General features: G+C 36.7%; 1 protein-coding gene across 2 annotated transcripts in view; it reads left to right on the forward strand.

Annotated features, from left to right (window-relative positions):
- Tp63 (tumor protein p63) overlaps nucleotides 1–14,372 on the forward strand; it is a 198,849-nt gene that overhangs the window by 68,966 nt on the left and 115,511 nt on the right. For both annotated transcript variants that reach the window (XM_051191239.1, XM_051191241.1), the window contains exons 2-3: nucleotides 3,319–3,447; nucleotides 4,172–4,304. In XM_051191239.1, the coding sequence (XP_051047196.1) occupies nucleotides 3,319–3,447; nucleotides 4,172–4,304 (262 nt within the window). The remainder of the gene's footprint in view (nucleotides 1–3,318; nucleotides 3,448–4,171; nucleotides 4,305–14,372) is intronic.

The following is a 14,372-nucleotide window of genomic DNA, read 5'->3' on the forward strand; positions in this document are numbered from 1 at the left end:
TCCTAGGCTTATATGTTTATATCTATATGGTCAGAAGGGAAACATGGACACTTTATAGTTATGCTACTGAATAAATGATAAGCATGGTCACTGCTAAAAAGCCATATGTTGGTACAGGTGTGGTAAATATTAGTATCTCACATCCTAATTTGTTTTGAAAGACAGTGTAGAAAGAGCCAAGTTAGAGCAGAACAGAGCTGGCCTGATTGTTCTTTGGTTTGGTGTTTTCGTCCAGACTTTCCATGTGGTAAATGAGCAGAATCACACAGAGGTAACGCTTTCTGCGTGAATGGGAAAACAAAAGAAGATGCCAGCTCTTGACTGATGTGTGTTTGCCAGTAACGTCTACAAAGACAAGTATTCTTTTCTGATTAATACAAAGAGTGAAGGGTATTTTGTTAAAAAAAAAAAAAAAAAAAAAAAAGCAGGCTGTAAAGAACAACAAAAAATAACCTTCAGACTGCCAGTGTTTGGGCGTGACTGGTTTGACAAAGACCTTTGAAGGGAACCATTGTTGCATGAGTAATTGATACTGAGATTCACCCATAGGCAAAGACTTAAAAGATGGGCAGTGCTTACTTCACCCTTCGTGCCCTATGGCCCTGGGTGACCTCTCCACCGCTGCCCCACAGTGTTAGCATGCTGTCCTACTGACCAAGAAATTAACTGTTTGTAAAGAAGATAGGGGAACATGTCCTAACATACAACTTTGAACTCTTTCCCCCTCTTCCACCTTCTCTTCTCCTCCCTGCACACCCCTTCACCTGCCTCCCTCTATCGTTTCCTCCTCTCCCTTTGGAGGTCAGTTTTACCAGGTGAACATTTCTAAATTTCTGTATTCTTAGAGGGGAAAGAAATCCACCCAGTTTAAGAGGAAGTTTATTTAGCAAAATAAAGCAAAGGATGGCATACTCTAGAAACAATGACTGTAATCACTCACCAGAAGGGAGTAATATGTGTCAGAGAATGTAGGTACCAGCCCATTGGGTTCTGCATTGCATAATTTAAAGGAATGTTTATGAATTTGCATGAGATAGGTGATATAATACTGATGATACTTTTCCCCCTCTCTTTTAAAAAATGGTGTGTGTGGGTGTGTGTGTATGTATGTATGCATGCGTATGTATATATGTGTGTGTTTGTGTATGGGCATATTTATGTGTGTGTGTATATGTATGTGTGTGTGTCTGTGTCTGTGTCTGTGTATGTATGTGTATGTGTGTGTATGTATGTATGTGTGTATGTGAGTGTGTGTGTGTGTGTGTGTGTGTGTGTGTGTGTGTCCATATCATCTATGTTCAGGCATCTACAGAGCCCAGAAGAGGGCATCAAATCCCCTGGAACTGGCGTTTACAGGTGGCCCTCAGCCAAAAGATAGGGGTATTGGGAAGCAAACTCAAGTCTTCTGGAAGGGCACTGAACCATATCTACAGTCACATTTTAGGGTATTCATATCCAGGTTCTTTTTAGAAGTCCACAAGATAATGGTGGGGGTAGGGAGTCAAACTACATTGCAAATGATACTATGACATCACATCGTTTATTTTTAAATTTAGATCCTTTATTAATGTACATGTGTGGCAGTTTGGGAAGTTTCAGGGTTTGGTTCCCAGCAACTATGCCTGGCAGCTCACAACCACCTGTAACTCCCACTCCAGGAGATCCAATTCTCTTTTCTGGTTCCACCAATAGCTGCACTCATGCACATACACCCACACAGACATATCCATGTACACATGTTTAAAATTCGAAACAAATATTTAAGGAATAGCTTACAAAAGTACCTTTCAATGTAATCCCATGCTTCTGACACAGCATGTAAGTTTCATACCCTTACCAATCGCATATTTCCTCAGTGTCCAAAATTTTACACAGCCTTGACACAAAGTTATGTCGAATTGTTTCACATGCACCAAGTTAGTGTCTATCTTAGCACTTCATATTTGACTGTAGTCCAAAGTGGAAAAGACAGACAACTGGTTGACCTCCTTGCTATTCTACCTATACTGCACATTAGCTCTTACTGTGCTGGCTGATTTTCCCTTGGTCACTTGTCTCTTTCCTTGGTCTGCAGAAATTATATATCATGAGTTACTAGAGATGTTTATACTCATCATGTTTATTATAAATTTATTTTGCTCTTGCCCCCACTGTGAGCTCCCAGAGGAATGAGACAGTCATATTCACTTTTTATTTCCAATGCTCATATGTTTCTTGGTGAACAATGCATATGTTACTCATTATTTTTATATATTTAACCTGATCAATGAACGTACGGCTGAGGTAGGTTAGTAATCATCTATTAATAACCCCACGGTTGTGATATCCTCCATGTAAATAGAGTATAGAATAAATGTTTGAAAGGGGAGTAAGAAGATTAACTATCCTTGTACACTATTAATTTAATTCATTTTTATATAAAGAGGAATTATTTAAGAGCATAACTAATTTCATTTGTAGGTAAAATTAGCCTACTGATCATTATAGCAAATCACTACCCAGATTATCTAGGCAGATAATATTTGGACATGGAGAATATATCAACTGCAAAAACTGGAGTTTTACTTTAGATAAATAAGGATCAAAGTTGAATTAAAGAAAAGCATACCTGAGGACCTAGCAGCAAAATGAACAAATTGAAGGCATTAATTGGCACAGTGTCCTGGTATTTGTTTATCTCTTAGTTAACCATGAATTCTAACTTCAATTAAGCAACACCTCCACACACACCCTGGTAAGCAACTAGTGATTACAAAAATAAAGCCTTGGGTCCAAGTGCTTACATTTATTGTCCAAGAGTGTGATGCTAAAATTGTAGCTACAAGAGAAGTTATTAATCTGAAGGTGAAATTTAAGTTCTCTGAAATCACTTCTGCTTTTCAATTCTACTCCTTACCCGCTGGAGGCAGAATGGGCAGATAATAATTTGAAGCACTTATAAAATAGGTCTAATGATAGGTCAGACTTGCTGACAGATTTAATGAAGGGGTGTTTATTTTCTTTTTGAAATCTACACTCTGTTGGGAAGTGTAAGTATAGCATACAGTAACGATGCTATTAATTAAGAGAGATGAACTTGATAAAAAAAAGACTTGATTGTCTAGTATTGGAAGTTCTGTCTTGATTTTAGGCAGAATGTAGTCCATGATGCTGTCTAAAGAGACACCAATTGTGCAGCTTAGGAACTGTGCTATGTATGCCTGTATGAATTTTATAGACTCATTGGTGTTTTCTAGATAGTTTATATTTTGATTTAATTAGCCAGTGTCATGAATACAGAAACCGTAATCTTAGCTTCATTTTTTTTGTCCTTTTAAGTTTCGTAGAAACCCCAGCTCATTTCTCTTGGAAAGAAAGTTATTACCGATCCGCTATGTCGCAGAGCTCCCAGACAAGTGAGTTCCTCAGCCCAGAAGTTTTCCAGCATATCTGGGATTTTCTGGAACAGTAAGTATCAAATAATCAACTAGTATATCTGAACTCTTAGAAATAAGCAAACACAAAAGGCAGAGATATTATTTACTGCAGAATATCATAAGAACCAGTTAATAAAAGTTATACTTTTATAGATTTAAAGCCTTCAATAATATATCTGTATTGAAAACAAAGTAGTTTTTCCTGCTAGTATCCAATACCAAAAGAACATCATTATCCTCATGAGCATCACTGCAGACATTCTAAGTGTTTTCCCCAGAACAATCCAAAACATCTTCCCCAATGATAGTGTCCCACATTCAAACCCTGTTCTTTTCTTCTTAAAGACTTATCTCCAAAGAAAGGGAAACAAATCATTTCATTAGTCATTATACTATTTCTGTGAAAAAATGTTTATTTATTTATTTTTTTTTTGATCAAGAACAAGTTTTAGTTAAGTTAACATAATGACAAAGGGGGCACTAGAGTGCTTATTGCACACCGCTGACCTTCCAGGATCTGCGTGTCCACTTGCAGAGATCATGCCTCCAGCTTGTCAAGTAGGACTTAGTTTGACTTTCCTCAGATTATGCAAATTGGAAATGCTTGAGTCAAGATTCAAACCTTGGGTTTCTGATTCTAAGCAAGGACTGACTTGCCAACACTGAAGTAGAAAATATTCATTATTACTGGTCAGCTAAATGCCTTGTAGTTTCTCCCAGTTGGTGATACACACCTTTTCCCCTCTTTGTGTTAGGCCTATATGTTCAGTCCAGCCCATCGACTTGAACTTTGTGGATGAACCATCAGAAAATGGTGCAACAAACAAGATTGAGATTAGCATGGACTGTATTCGCATGCAAGACTCAGACCTCACTGACCCCATGTGGGTGAGTACCCTGAGCTTCCTCTTCAATGTGTGGGTCAGGCTCTCCACAAATCAAAAGTAGATGGCTCTGAACAGAGAAGACCATTGGAAGGAGAGCAAAGCTAGTCAATGGGAAACAATTGGCTGCTTTTTCTTTTCGTTTGTTTGTTTTCTGAGTTGTTCTTCATGTTAAACCCAAATTAGAGAGGATGATGTCACCAGGGTTTTCTCAGTCCTAGAGAAACAAAAACTGGATCTGATTCTTCCCAGATCCATCCCACTGTGGGAACCACTTTCTCATTTGGCTTCGCTGCAATGTTGAAGGAAGAAGTAACATTTGGGCACATACTCAGAAAACAAAGTAAAAAGGAACATAGATGATAAATAAGTCCGACTTTCTGGGCTTTACCACTCTGTCACTCATAATGTTAGGATGTTAGAACTGTTACCTATTTATCAAGTGGTAAAACCACACCAGTGACTTCCATTTCTGGCTAGGTCAGGTGTATTACTGTTAATTTTGGTATACATCCTGTACTAATAAAAAACAAACAAACAAACCTCAGCTGACTCCAAGCAAAGGTGTACCTGCCTTAAAGAAGTTGTATGTTCTTGTCCTGAAAAGGGTTTCTGTGCTAACTCAAGGCTACACAGGAATAGCAAAAGTTATGATGTTTAAATCATAAGATTTTCACTTCCTAGTTCCTATCATGATTATAATTTACACACTGGCATACTTAGTTTCCTATTGTTCCAGACTATTCTGTTGTTGAAAAACATTCTCCTAAAAACATCATTTTCAGGGTTTTCTTCCCCCGCCAATTCTTGTCTGTCCCTCACTGCCCTCTTTGCCAAGTTTTCTTCTGGAGTCCCTTCTGTGCCACTCTTTCCACCCACTGGAATTCTGAAGCAACTGCTATGGTAACTCTTGGTATGTTGTGTGTTACACAATACTATACTTGCTTATTTCTCCGTCTCTTCAGGAATTGGGGGCCACAGTTTTGTCATTGGCATGCTCCAGAGCACATAGCAAGGACTCAGAAAGCTGGCAACAGGGTTTGGCCCGAGAAGACAAACTAATACTACAGCCCTTGTGGCAGCTATATTGAAATATTGAAATGTACATGGGAGAGGAGAAAGAATGAATTTCATCAAATAAACACACATACCCCCCCGTAGATACCCTGTTTTTTTTTAACTCAAAAGAATTTACAATTGTCATAAATTCTAATTTAATATGAACTGTCAACTTCTACATTAGCACTATTCTAGTACTATCTTGTGTTTATCTCTATACACCCATAGTTAGGTATGAATGGCAGTTATGCAGACAGGGCCAAATTATAACCCTCAGCAGCAGACATGGCAAAATAGCGAGTTTTCTCAGGATGCAGTGATAGTGTTCTGCTCTGTAAATGTGAAAGTAGGGAGATGCATAGATGCCTGCCTGGTCCTTCTCACTTGTTGTGTGACTACGTGGGACTTGTTTCTTCAACTGCTTAGTAGCAGCCTTTCACTCCCATTATCGGTTAATTGCTAAATACTTTGTAAAGTCTACACATAAATTACTTTCCCCCATCAATATAGTATTTTAACAAGTTGGGAACTCAGCCAATGCTTTTCTCTCTATAAGAAATGCAACTCTATAATGGGCATGAAAAGACATGTCAGATTACTAACGACAGAAATTGAGAAATTCATCCTATTTTTTTCTGATTTTTTCCTATAGCCAAGAAATGATGTCATGATGTTTTAGTATGATTATTGATAGAGGAAATTAAAGTGTAGATGTTAAGTTAGGTTGTATTAAATTGTAGATAAATGTGCCCATTTTTAAAATTAGAATGTGTTTTATGCCACTTAGAATTAGTTCCACTGGGTTAGTGAATGAGAGTGAGTGAAATATTTCAAAAGAAATTCATATTTCAATCTGTTTTTTCAAGTGCCTCTATGATCCTTGATTCCATTTTATATACTACTGCATTTCTTAGACTTATATTATTTTAAATATGTATAAGTATTCCTTTAATATGTTCAAAGTGTGGATTAAATATTAAGTTAGACATTCTCCTCAGTGAGGGATGCTGGTCACATAACTATTTTGCATTTCTTTATTTTTTATACTTCATGTTCAATCAGATTTTTCTTAAAGGAAACTGAGTGGTAATTACCTAAAATGTTCTGTGTTTATAAGTCTTTACTGACTTATCCCAGATACATGTAGGAAGTCTTCAGCTCTACATATCAACACATGGCTAGTGTGTGTGTGTGTGTGTGTGTGTGCGTGTCTGTGTGTGTGTTTGGTAAAAGCATAGGCCGTAATACCTTGCTTACATGATCTGGATTTCATAAAATTTCCATCATATATACAAGTCCAAACACACTTATTATTTAGTAACTACTTATTGCATGTTTCTTAAGATGCAGATGAGGAAATCATTATTTTTTTTCCCCCTTGAGAAGACCATGGCATAGCATTAAAGACAAATTAAAGACAACGGGTATAAAACTGCCCTTGAAATCTACTCAGAAGTATGGATAGTCTCATAGAATCACGACAAAGTAATAGTCTATTAAGAATGAGAAAGATAGCAATATGGTACAGAAAGAGTGATTTGTATTTAGGCTTTGAAATATGAGTAAAATTGATTACAACAAGGTGGGTGAGTCCTCATTTGCAAAACAGATATCATCAAATCATAGCTAGAAGGAACTCCAGAATTTGAAAAGGTCAGGCTGAAAAATTCAACTAAAGAATATTTATATAAGAAAGATTTGAGCATTATAAATTACAGAGTTGAGAGCTGGAGAGATGACTCAGCCATTCAAAGCAGATGCTCTTCTAGAGGACCAGGATAGCATTCCCAGCACAGACACTGATTGGAATTGAAAGGCTCTATGGAATGATATTCCCTTTTATACATCTGATAGAATTTACCAATGGAACCATCTAGTCCTGCTATGTGTTTTCCAGGAGCTAGAAATTGAATTTCTTTATAGGACTGCTGCTATTATTTTACCTTAGGGAAGTCTGAACAAAATGTAGTTTTTGAGAAAATGATAAATCATATTGCATATAGAATTGTTGGGAATATTTCCTTTGTATTCTATTAATACCAGAAAAATAGTCACAATTATATTTTCATTTATTATATTGGAAACTTTCAGTACCAGAGACTTACCAATTTTGAATACCTTTCAACAAAACACATAAGATTTTACTTTAACATTTTTTTCTAATAGTTTTCTCATTATTTATTTCCTGGTTTGCTTTCCAGACTTCTGTGTCTTTTATTTATTTCACTCCCCTTCCTTATTTTTTTTCGTTTTTCCCAAAATTCTTTTCTTCTCTACCATTTCTTCCTTTTCTCTCCCCTTTTCTCTGTCTCCCCTTCCTCTTTTCCTTTTTCTCTCCCCTTTCTTTCCCCATTTCCTCTTTCCCCTTCCCTCTTCCTCCTTTCCTTGTCCCCCTTTCCTCTGCCACTTCCCCTTTCCCCTTTCCTCCTTTCCTCTCCCTTTTTTATCTTCTTCCTCCTTTTTCTCTTCCTCTCCCTCCCCTGCTTCTCCTTTCTTTTATTATAGTGATCACTTCATCAACTTCATCTAATAGCTAAACCTCCTCACTTAGAGGTTTACATTTGTGAGTTGATTATTTTCTTTATCTCCAGGAAATTTTAGCACTGGCTACAATAAACTTCCCACTAGATATTGCCTTAGCTACATCCAACAAATACTGATGTGATTAATATGTTTTTCAGTTTCTGTTTAGTTTTAAATGTATTTACATGTATTAGGGACTTCAACTTTGACCTACTAGGATTGGGAAATAACCACTGAAGTATAAGACTGCACACTCTACTTCAGTTTTGTGGGAAGTTCTATAAATAGCAATTGGATCTAATTGGATTTGAAACTATAAAGTCTACAACCTTTCTGTTTTTCTGTCTCCTGTTATATTGCCTACTGAGTGTTGAAGTTTCCAAGCAATAATTATGGATCTGTTGCCTTTTCAAATGTTTAAGTTTTTCTATCTATATGTTGGGTACCTGATAAATGAATTATTAATATTCATGGTGAATTGACCCTTCTGTAATTGTGTAAATCCTTCTATTAATTTCTGATACTGTTATTTCATGTCAGTCTACTTTGTCTTGAGGAATAATTCAACAAACTGAAATTTCCAGTTACTTGGCATTTGTATGTGTCTTTCCTATAACATTTTACACTTAGATCATTGTACTTGAAATGAATTTTTCTAAATGACATGCAATGGAATTGCTTTCATGCATTATGACAATTTGTGTCATTTGTGCTGTACACACCATTTATATATAATGGAATTTGTGTGTTTTAGGACTATGATAGTTTCCTGTTTGTTCATTCTGTTATTCATGTTTCCATTTAGTCTGACTTTTTTGATTACTTGATCTTCTTTGTATTGTTTTATTTTAATTTACCTAGGTTGTCTTTAGTTTTCCTTGCACATTTTAGTGGTTACGCCAAGAATCTCAGCGTTTTTTCCTCTGTCATCTACCATGCAATTTCATGGAAGAGAATATGAAATGTAATAGAGCAACTTAGCCTTTTCATATTGTAGTCACACACACTATATCTGCAGAAACTGTCACGGTTTTCACTTTCAACTGCCTAAGCCGTGAGCTCCAGAGGAGAATTATGGACTATTTATTGAATACATTGCTTATCAGTTCTCTTTCTTGAGGGGAAACTACAATCCCCACTAGGCATTGCTAAGAAAATGATGGAACTCCTGTTACCCTTCAGTTACCAGAATGGCTGCTTTCAAAGGAAATGGTAACTATGTTTTTAAGCAGAACAGTAAGACAAGCTCAACTCTCACTTTGATTCTTGAATCCATCCAAATTTATTAACCCTCTCTTAATTTCTTCCTTTCCTCAGTCTCAGCTTGCAGATACACATGAAATGCACCCACATGTCATGCAATTTGAACCACACTTATATTGTAATCCCAGAGAATCAAGTCATTACAGTCTCTGGTATATGTGTTGATCGTCAGCTAAATTTTAAGATTTAAATATACATTAAATACATACCCTCTAGGAAAAAAACTATTCAGAAGTTGTTCACAGAAATTGCTATGTATTACTTAGGTCAGACTCAGGCGTTAGTAACTTAAGCACATACCCTCTCCTGACTCCACAAAGTTCTGATGGACCAAGAAAGCAGTGGTCACTTGTTATTTTCCATGTACCATTTTCCCCAAGTTTCTTTGTTTATTTTTTAAATTTATTTTTTTCTCATTTTACATATCGATCCCAGTTCCCTCTCCCTCCCTCCCTCCTTCCCTCTCTCCCATGCGCCTGACCACCCTCCCATCCCATCCCCCCCCCACTTTACAGGGAGGGTGATGCCTTCCTGGAGGGGTCAACAAAATCTGTCAAGTCATTTGGAGTAGGGACTAGGCCCTCCTTCCTGTCTCTAGGCTAAGGGAGTATCCCTCCATGGGGAATGTGGTCCCAAAGTCCTTTTGTGTACCAGATACATCCTAGTTCCACTGTCTGAGGTCCTTTAGACTGCCCAGGCCTTCTAACTGAGACCCATGTTCAGGGGGTTTGAGTTGGTCCAATGTTGGATTCCCATGCTATCATTCTGGGGGCCCATTAGCTCCTCCTTGTTCAGGTCAGCTGTCTCTATGTGTTTCTGTAGCCTGTTCTTGTCCTCCCTCTCTGCATCTGGATTCCAGTCCAGCTCAGTGTTTCACTGTGAGTGTCTGCTTCTGTTTCTACCAGCTACTAGATAAGGGTTCTATGATAGTAGATAAGTTAGTCATCAATCTTATTATCAGGGAAGGGCACTTATGGTCACCTTTCCACTGTTGCTAAAATTGTTAGTTGGGGTCAGTCTTGTAGGTCTCTGGACATTTTCTAGAGTCAGGTTTCTCTTCAAACCTATAATGGCTCCCTCTTTTATGGTATCTCTCTCTCTCTCTCTCTCTCTCTCTCTCTCTCTCTCTCCTGTCTTCTATTCCTCCCCTGACTCAGTCTTCCTAGTCCCATGTGCTTTCCTCTAATTCCCTTCTCTTTCTCCTAGCTCCCTCTCCACTCACTGCCACCCCCCAATATGCTCAGGAGCTCTTGTCCCTTCCCCCTTCTGTGAGGGACCTTGTATGAATCTCTTAAGTTCCTTCTTGTATCCTAGTTTCCCTGGCGGTATGAATTATAGGCTGGTGATCCTTTGCTATCCCCAGGTTTCTAAGATATGCATTATCAGCTAACTAAGCCCGGTGCCAATGGGTGGGACTTACTATAAGGAAGGCATCATTAGTTTTCTTCTCTTTTGTTTCAGTCTTGGCTTCCATGAGACCTCTAGAGCCATTCCCAAATCATGACCATTACCATCTTTTGTTCCATACCTCTTTCCTATATCTTTTACACACTTGTCTGGTCGTTTAGGAAACTTGTTGAATTCAGTCTAATTATATTTGGCTAAACGCATTTGAAAATGGTCAGTGAGTATTTTATGTATGTTATGAAGCTCCCCACAATTTAACTTTCATTGCTAAATTACATCATGGGATTGTGTGGTTAGAAACACTGTTGTTGGAGCTTCTTCTTCAGAACTTTGAAGAGGCTCCCAATAACATGTATCCACAAACACATTACTCATTTGCATAGAAAAGTCTAATAACACATGTGTTTACCCTGGAGAATTATGGTGATTTGCTTCATTCAAAGTTTTGCACATGTGTAAACATAAAAAAACTGCTATGTTTTGTCATCATGTATTTTTTTTTTTTGCATCTAAGCTCTTTAAATAAGTAAATATGTAATGTTTTGGTAATAACACCACTGATTTAATTATATAATAATACATTTAAGAAAAAATTCATAATTTACACAAGCATGCATGTCCATAGCAGTTATAATACATATGAGCATTACAATTTTTTCTTATTCTCTTTTAGTTAAAAAAAAAAAACCAATGAACCAAACAAACACATATGTTGGATTGTGTCATAATTTTTTCCTCATTTAAAATAGTTTATTTTTTTCCATGTAATATATCCTGATTTCAGTTTCTCCTTTTACTCATCCAATTTCTCCCATGTCCTCTCCCATCTGAATCCACCCCTGTCATATGGTTTCAGTTACTGTGAATAGATAACATGATTATGGCACCTCTTACAGAGGAAAACATGTAATTGGGGGCTCACAGTCAGAAGTTTAGTCCATGATGATGATGGGAAGCAAGAAAGCATGCAGGCAGGAATGGTGCTGCAGAAGGAGTTAAGAGTTCTTATATCTTTCCTGCAGGCAAGAGGAAGTTGTCTAAGACATGGGAGTGGCTTGAGCATATATGAGACCTTATAGCCCGCCCCAAAGTGACACACTTCCTCCAACAAGGCCCACCTCCTAATAGTGCCACTCCCTATGAGCTTAGTGGGTCAATTATATTCAAACTACAACAACTCCCTTTCTGTGTCTTATTAGAAAAGAAAAAATAAACAATCAGGCTTCTAAGGGGTAATAATAGTAAAAAATAAGATAAAACAAAAACAAACACATCAGAATTGAACAAAACAAATTGGGGATGTGGTCTAAAGGAAGACACAAGAAACAGATTTACTTGTTTGTACACTCAGGAATCCCAAAAATACTAAATGAGAAGCCATAGTAAGAATGCAAATGACCTATAGGGTAAAAAAGGGATCATATATTTATATATATGCTTATATATAATGTTAAATATCATCAAATAAATATTAACATATATTAAGTAAAAATAAAGAATAATAAGATAAAATTTTACAAAATGAAAAGGGAAGGTCCTGACATGACATTATGAGACAAGGTAACTCCAATGATGACATTGAGTTCACTTCTTTTTAGCCATTTATTATTGGCTAAGAGTAGTTCATGTCTGAGTATGTGGTCAGTTTTGGAGTAACTGCAAGGAGGTACTGAGAAGAAGGTGCATTCTTTGGGTTTGGGTGAAATGTTCTGTAAATATGTTAGGTTCATTTAGTTTATAACATCAATTAGCTCCATCATTTTTCTGTTTAGTTTTTGTCTTGGTGACCTGTCTATTGGTAAGGGTTGGGTATTGAAGTTTCCTGCTATCAGTGTATGAGGGTCAGTATGTGATTTAAGCTGCACTAGTGTTTCTTTTATGATCTTGGGTGCCCTTTTGTTTGGTGCATATATGTTAAGAATTGATATCCTCCTGTTAGATTTTCTTTAGATTATTTAGTGTCCTTCCCTCTCTGTTTAGTTTTGGTTTGAAGTCTATTTTATCAGATGTTAAAATGGCAACATCAGCTTGCTTCTTAGGCCCATTCACTTGAAACAACTTTTTCTATCCTTTTACCTAAGGTAATATATATCCTTAATGTTGAGGTTTGTTTTTTTTTTTAATACAGCAGACGAATGAATCCTGTTCTCATATCCATTCTGTTAGTCTGTGCCTTGTTATTGGGGGAATTGAGATCCCAATGAATTTTCAATGAGCAATATTTGTTGATCACTGTTACTTTGTTGGTTTTTATTTGTGTGTGTGTGTGTTTGTGTGTGTGTGTGTGTTTGCCTGTTTGTGTCCTCTCTTAATTTGCTAGTCTGGGATTATTTATTTCTGTGTTTTCTTGAATGTAGTTAATCTCTTAATGTTGAACTTTCCTTCTAGTACATTCTGGAAGGTTGGGTATGCAGATTGATATTGCTTAATTTTGGTTTTAACGTGGAATGCCTACTTTATCTATTGTGATCAAAAGGTTTGCTGGTTCTAGTAGTCTGGGCTGACATCTGTGGGCTCTTAGTCTGTAGAACATCTATCAGGATCCTTCTGGATTTCAGAGTCTCCACTGAGATTTCAAGGGTTATTGCAATATTTCTGCCTTTTTATGTTACTTGGTCTTTTTCCCTTTGAAGGTTTTTAAATTCTCTTTTGTTTTGTACCTTTAGTGTTTTGAATATTATATGACAATCAGAGTTTACTTTCCTAACCAGTCTATTTGGTTTTCTGTATGCTTCTCGTACCTTGATAGACATCTCATTCTTTAGGTTAAGGAAATGTTCTTTTATGATTTTTTTTCAAAAATATTTTCTGTGACTTTGACCTGTGTTTTTTCCTCTTCTATTCCTATTATTCTTAGATTCTTTTTTCATCATGTCACAAATTTCCTGGCTGTTTTGTGCCAGAATTATTTTTAGATTTGGCATTTTCTTTGATTGAAGTACCCATTTCTTCTCTTGTGTTTTCAATGCTGGAGATTCTCTCTTCCATTTCTTGTACTCTTTTTGGCAGTGAAGCTTGACTCTGAAGTGCCTGCTCAGGTTCCTTCATTTTTCATTTCTAGATTTCCTTCAGTTTGAGTTTTCCTTAAGGAAAACTCTTAATCATTTAACCTTTAAGGACATTTATCATATTCATAAAGGCTATTTTAAAGTCTTTTTCTTGTACTTCAGTGATGCTGCGATTCTTAGGACCTACTAGGTTGGGATTGTCCAGCTCCAGTGGAGACATAATTGCCCTGTTATTAATCATTTGTTGGCATCTGGGCATGGCAAGATTGTAATTCTTGGTGATATCTGGTCTTGTTTTTGTTGGGTAGATGATTTCTTCCTTGGTTTCTATTGCCCTCTCTGGTTCTTAGGAGAGTATGGTGGCTGTGTGTTGCCTGGTGGGAAAATTCTTCTGTGGTCCTGATAGGTGTGGCCACTGGAGGTTCCAGATAAAAGTGGTCCTGCTTCTGGCTGGAATGTCATAAATCAGTTTTACATAAATTTTTCTTTTAATTTCTATTATAGAGCTTATTCACTAATCTTCACAAAAGGCATCCTTAAGTATTATGATACAGAGTCTTCAAATTTACCATATTTTAAAATATTTAGAGATGGATATTCTGTTATAGATATTTAAATGCATAATTATTGGATTAAATTGTATGCATAATGGACTTGTTTCCATGACTCTTTTCTTTCACTAATACTTCTGTCCATTTACATATCTACTAGCTGTGAGGAGTGTTTATAAACTGGAGATAATTTTGGTGATACGGTATCTTCTATGAAAAAATATGTAAACATTTGTAGGAGACAGAAGTGTCCAGTGATTG

This window comes from Phodopus roborovskii, unplaced genomic scaffold (assembly GCF_943737965.1).
Source record: "Phodopus roborovskii unplaced genomic scaffold, PHOROB, whole genome shotgun sequence".
NCBI classification, from domain to species: Eukaryota; Metazoa; Chordata; class Mammalia; order Rodentia; family Cricetidae; genus Phodopus; species Phodopus roborovskii.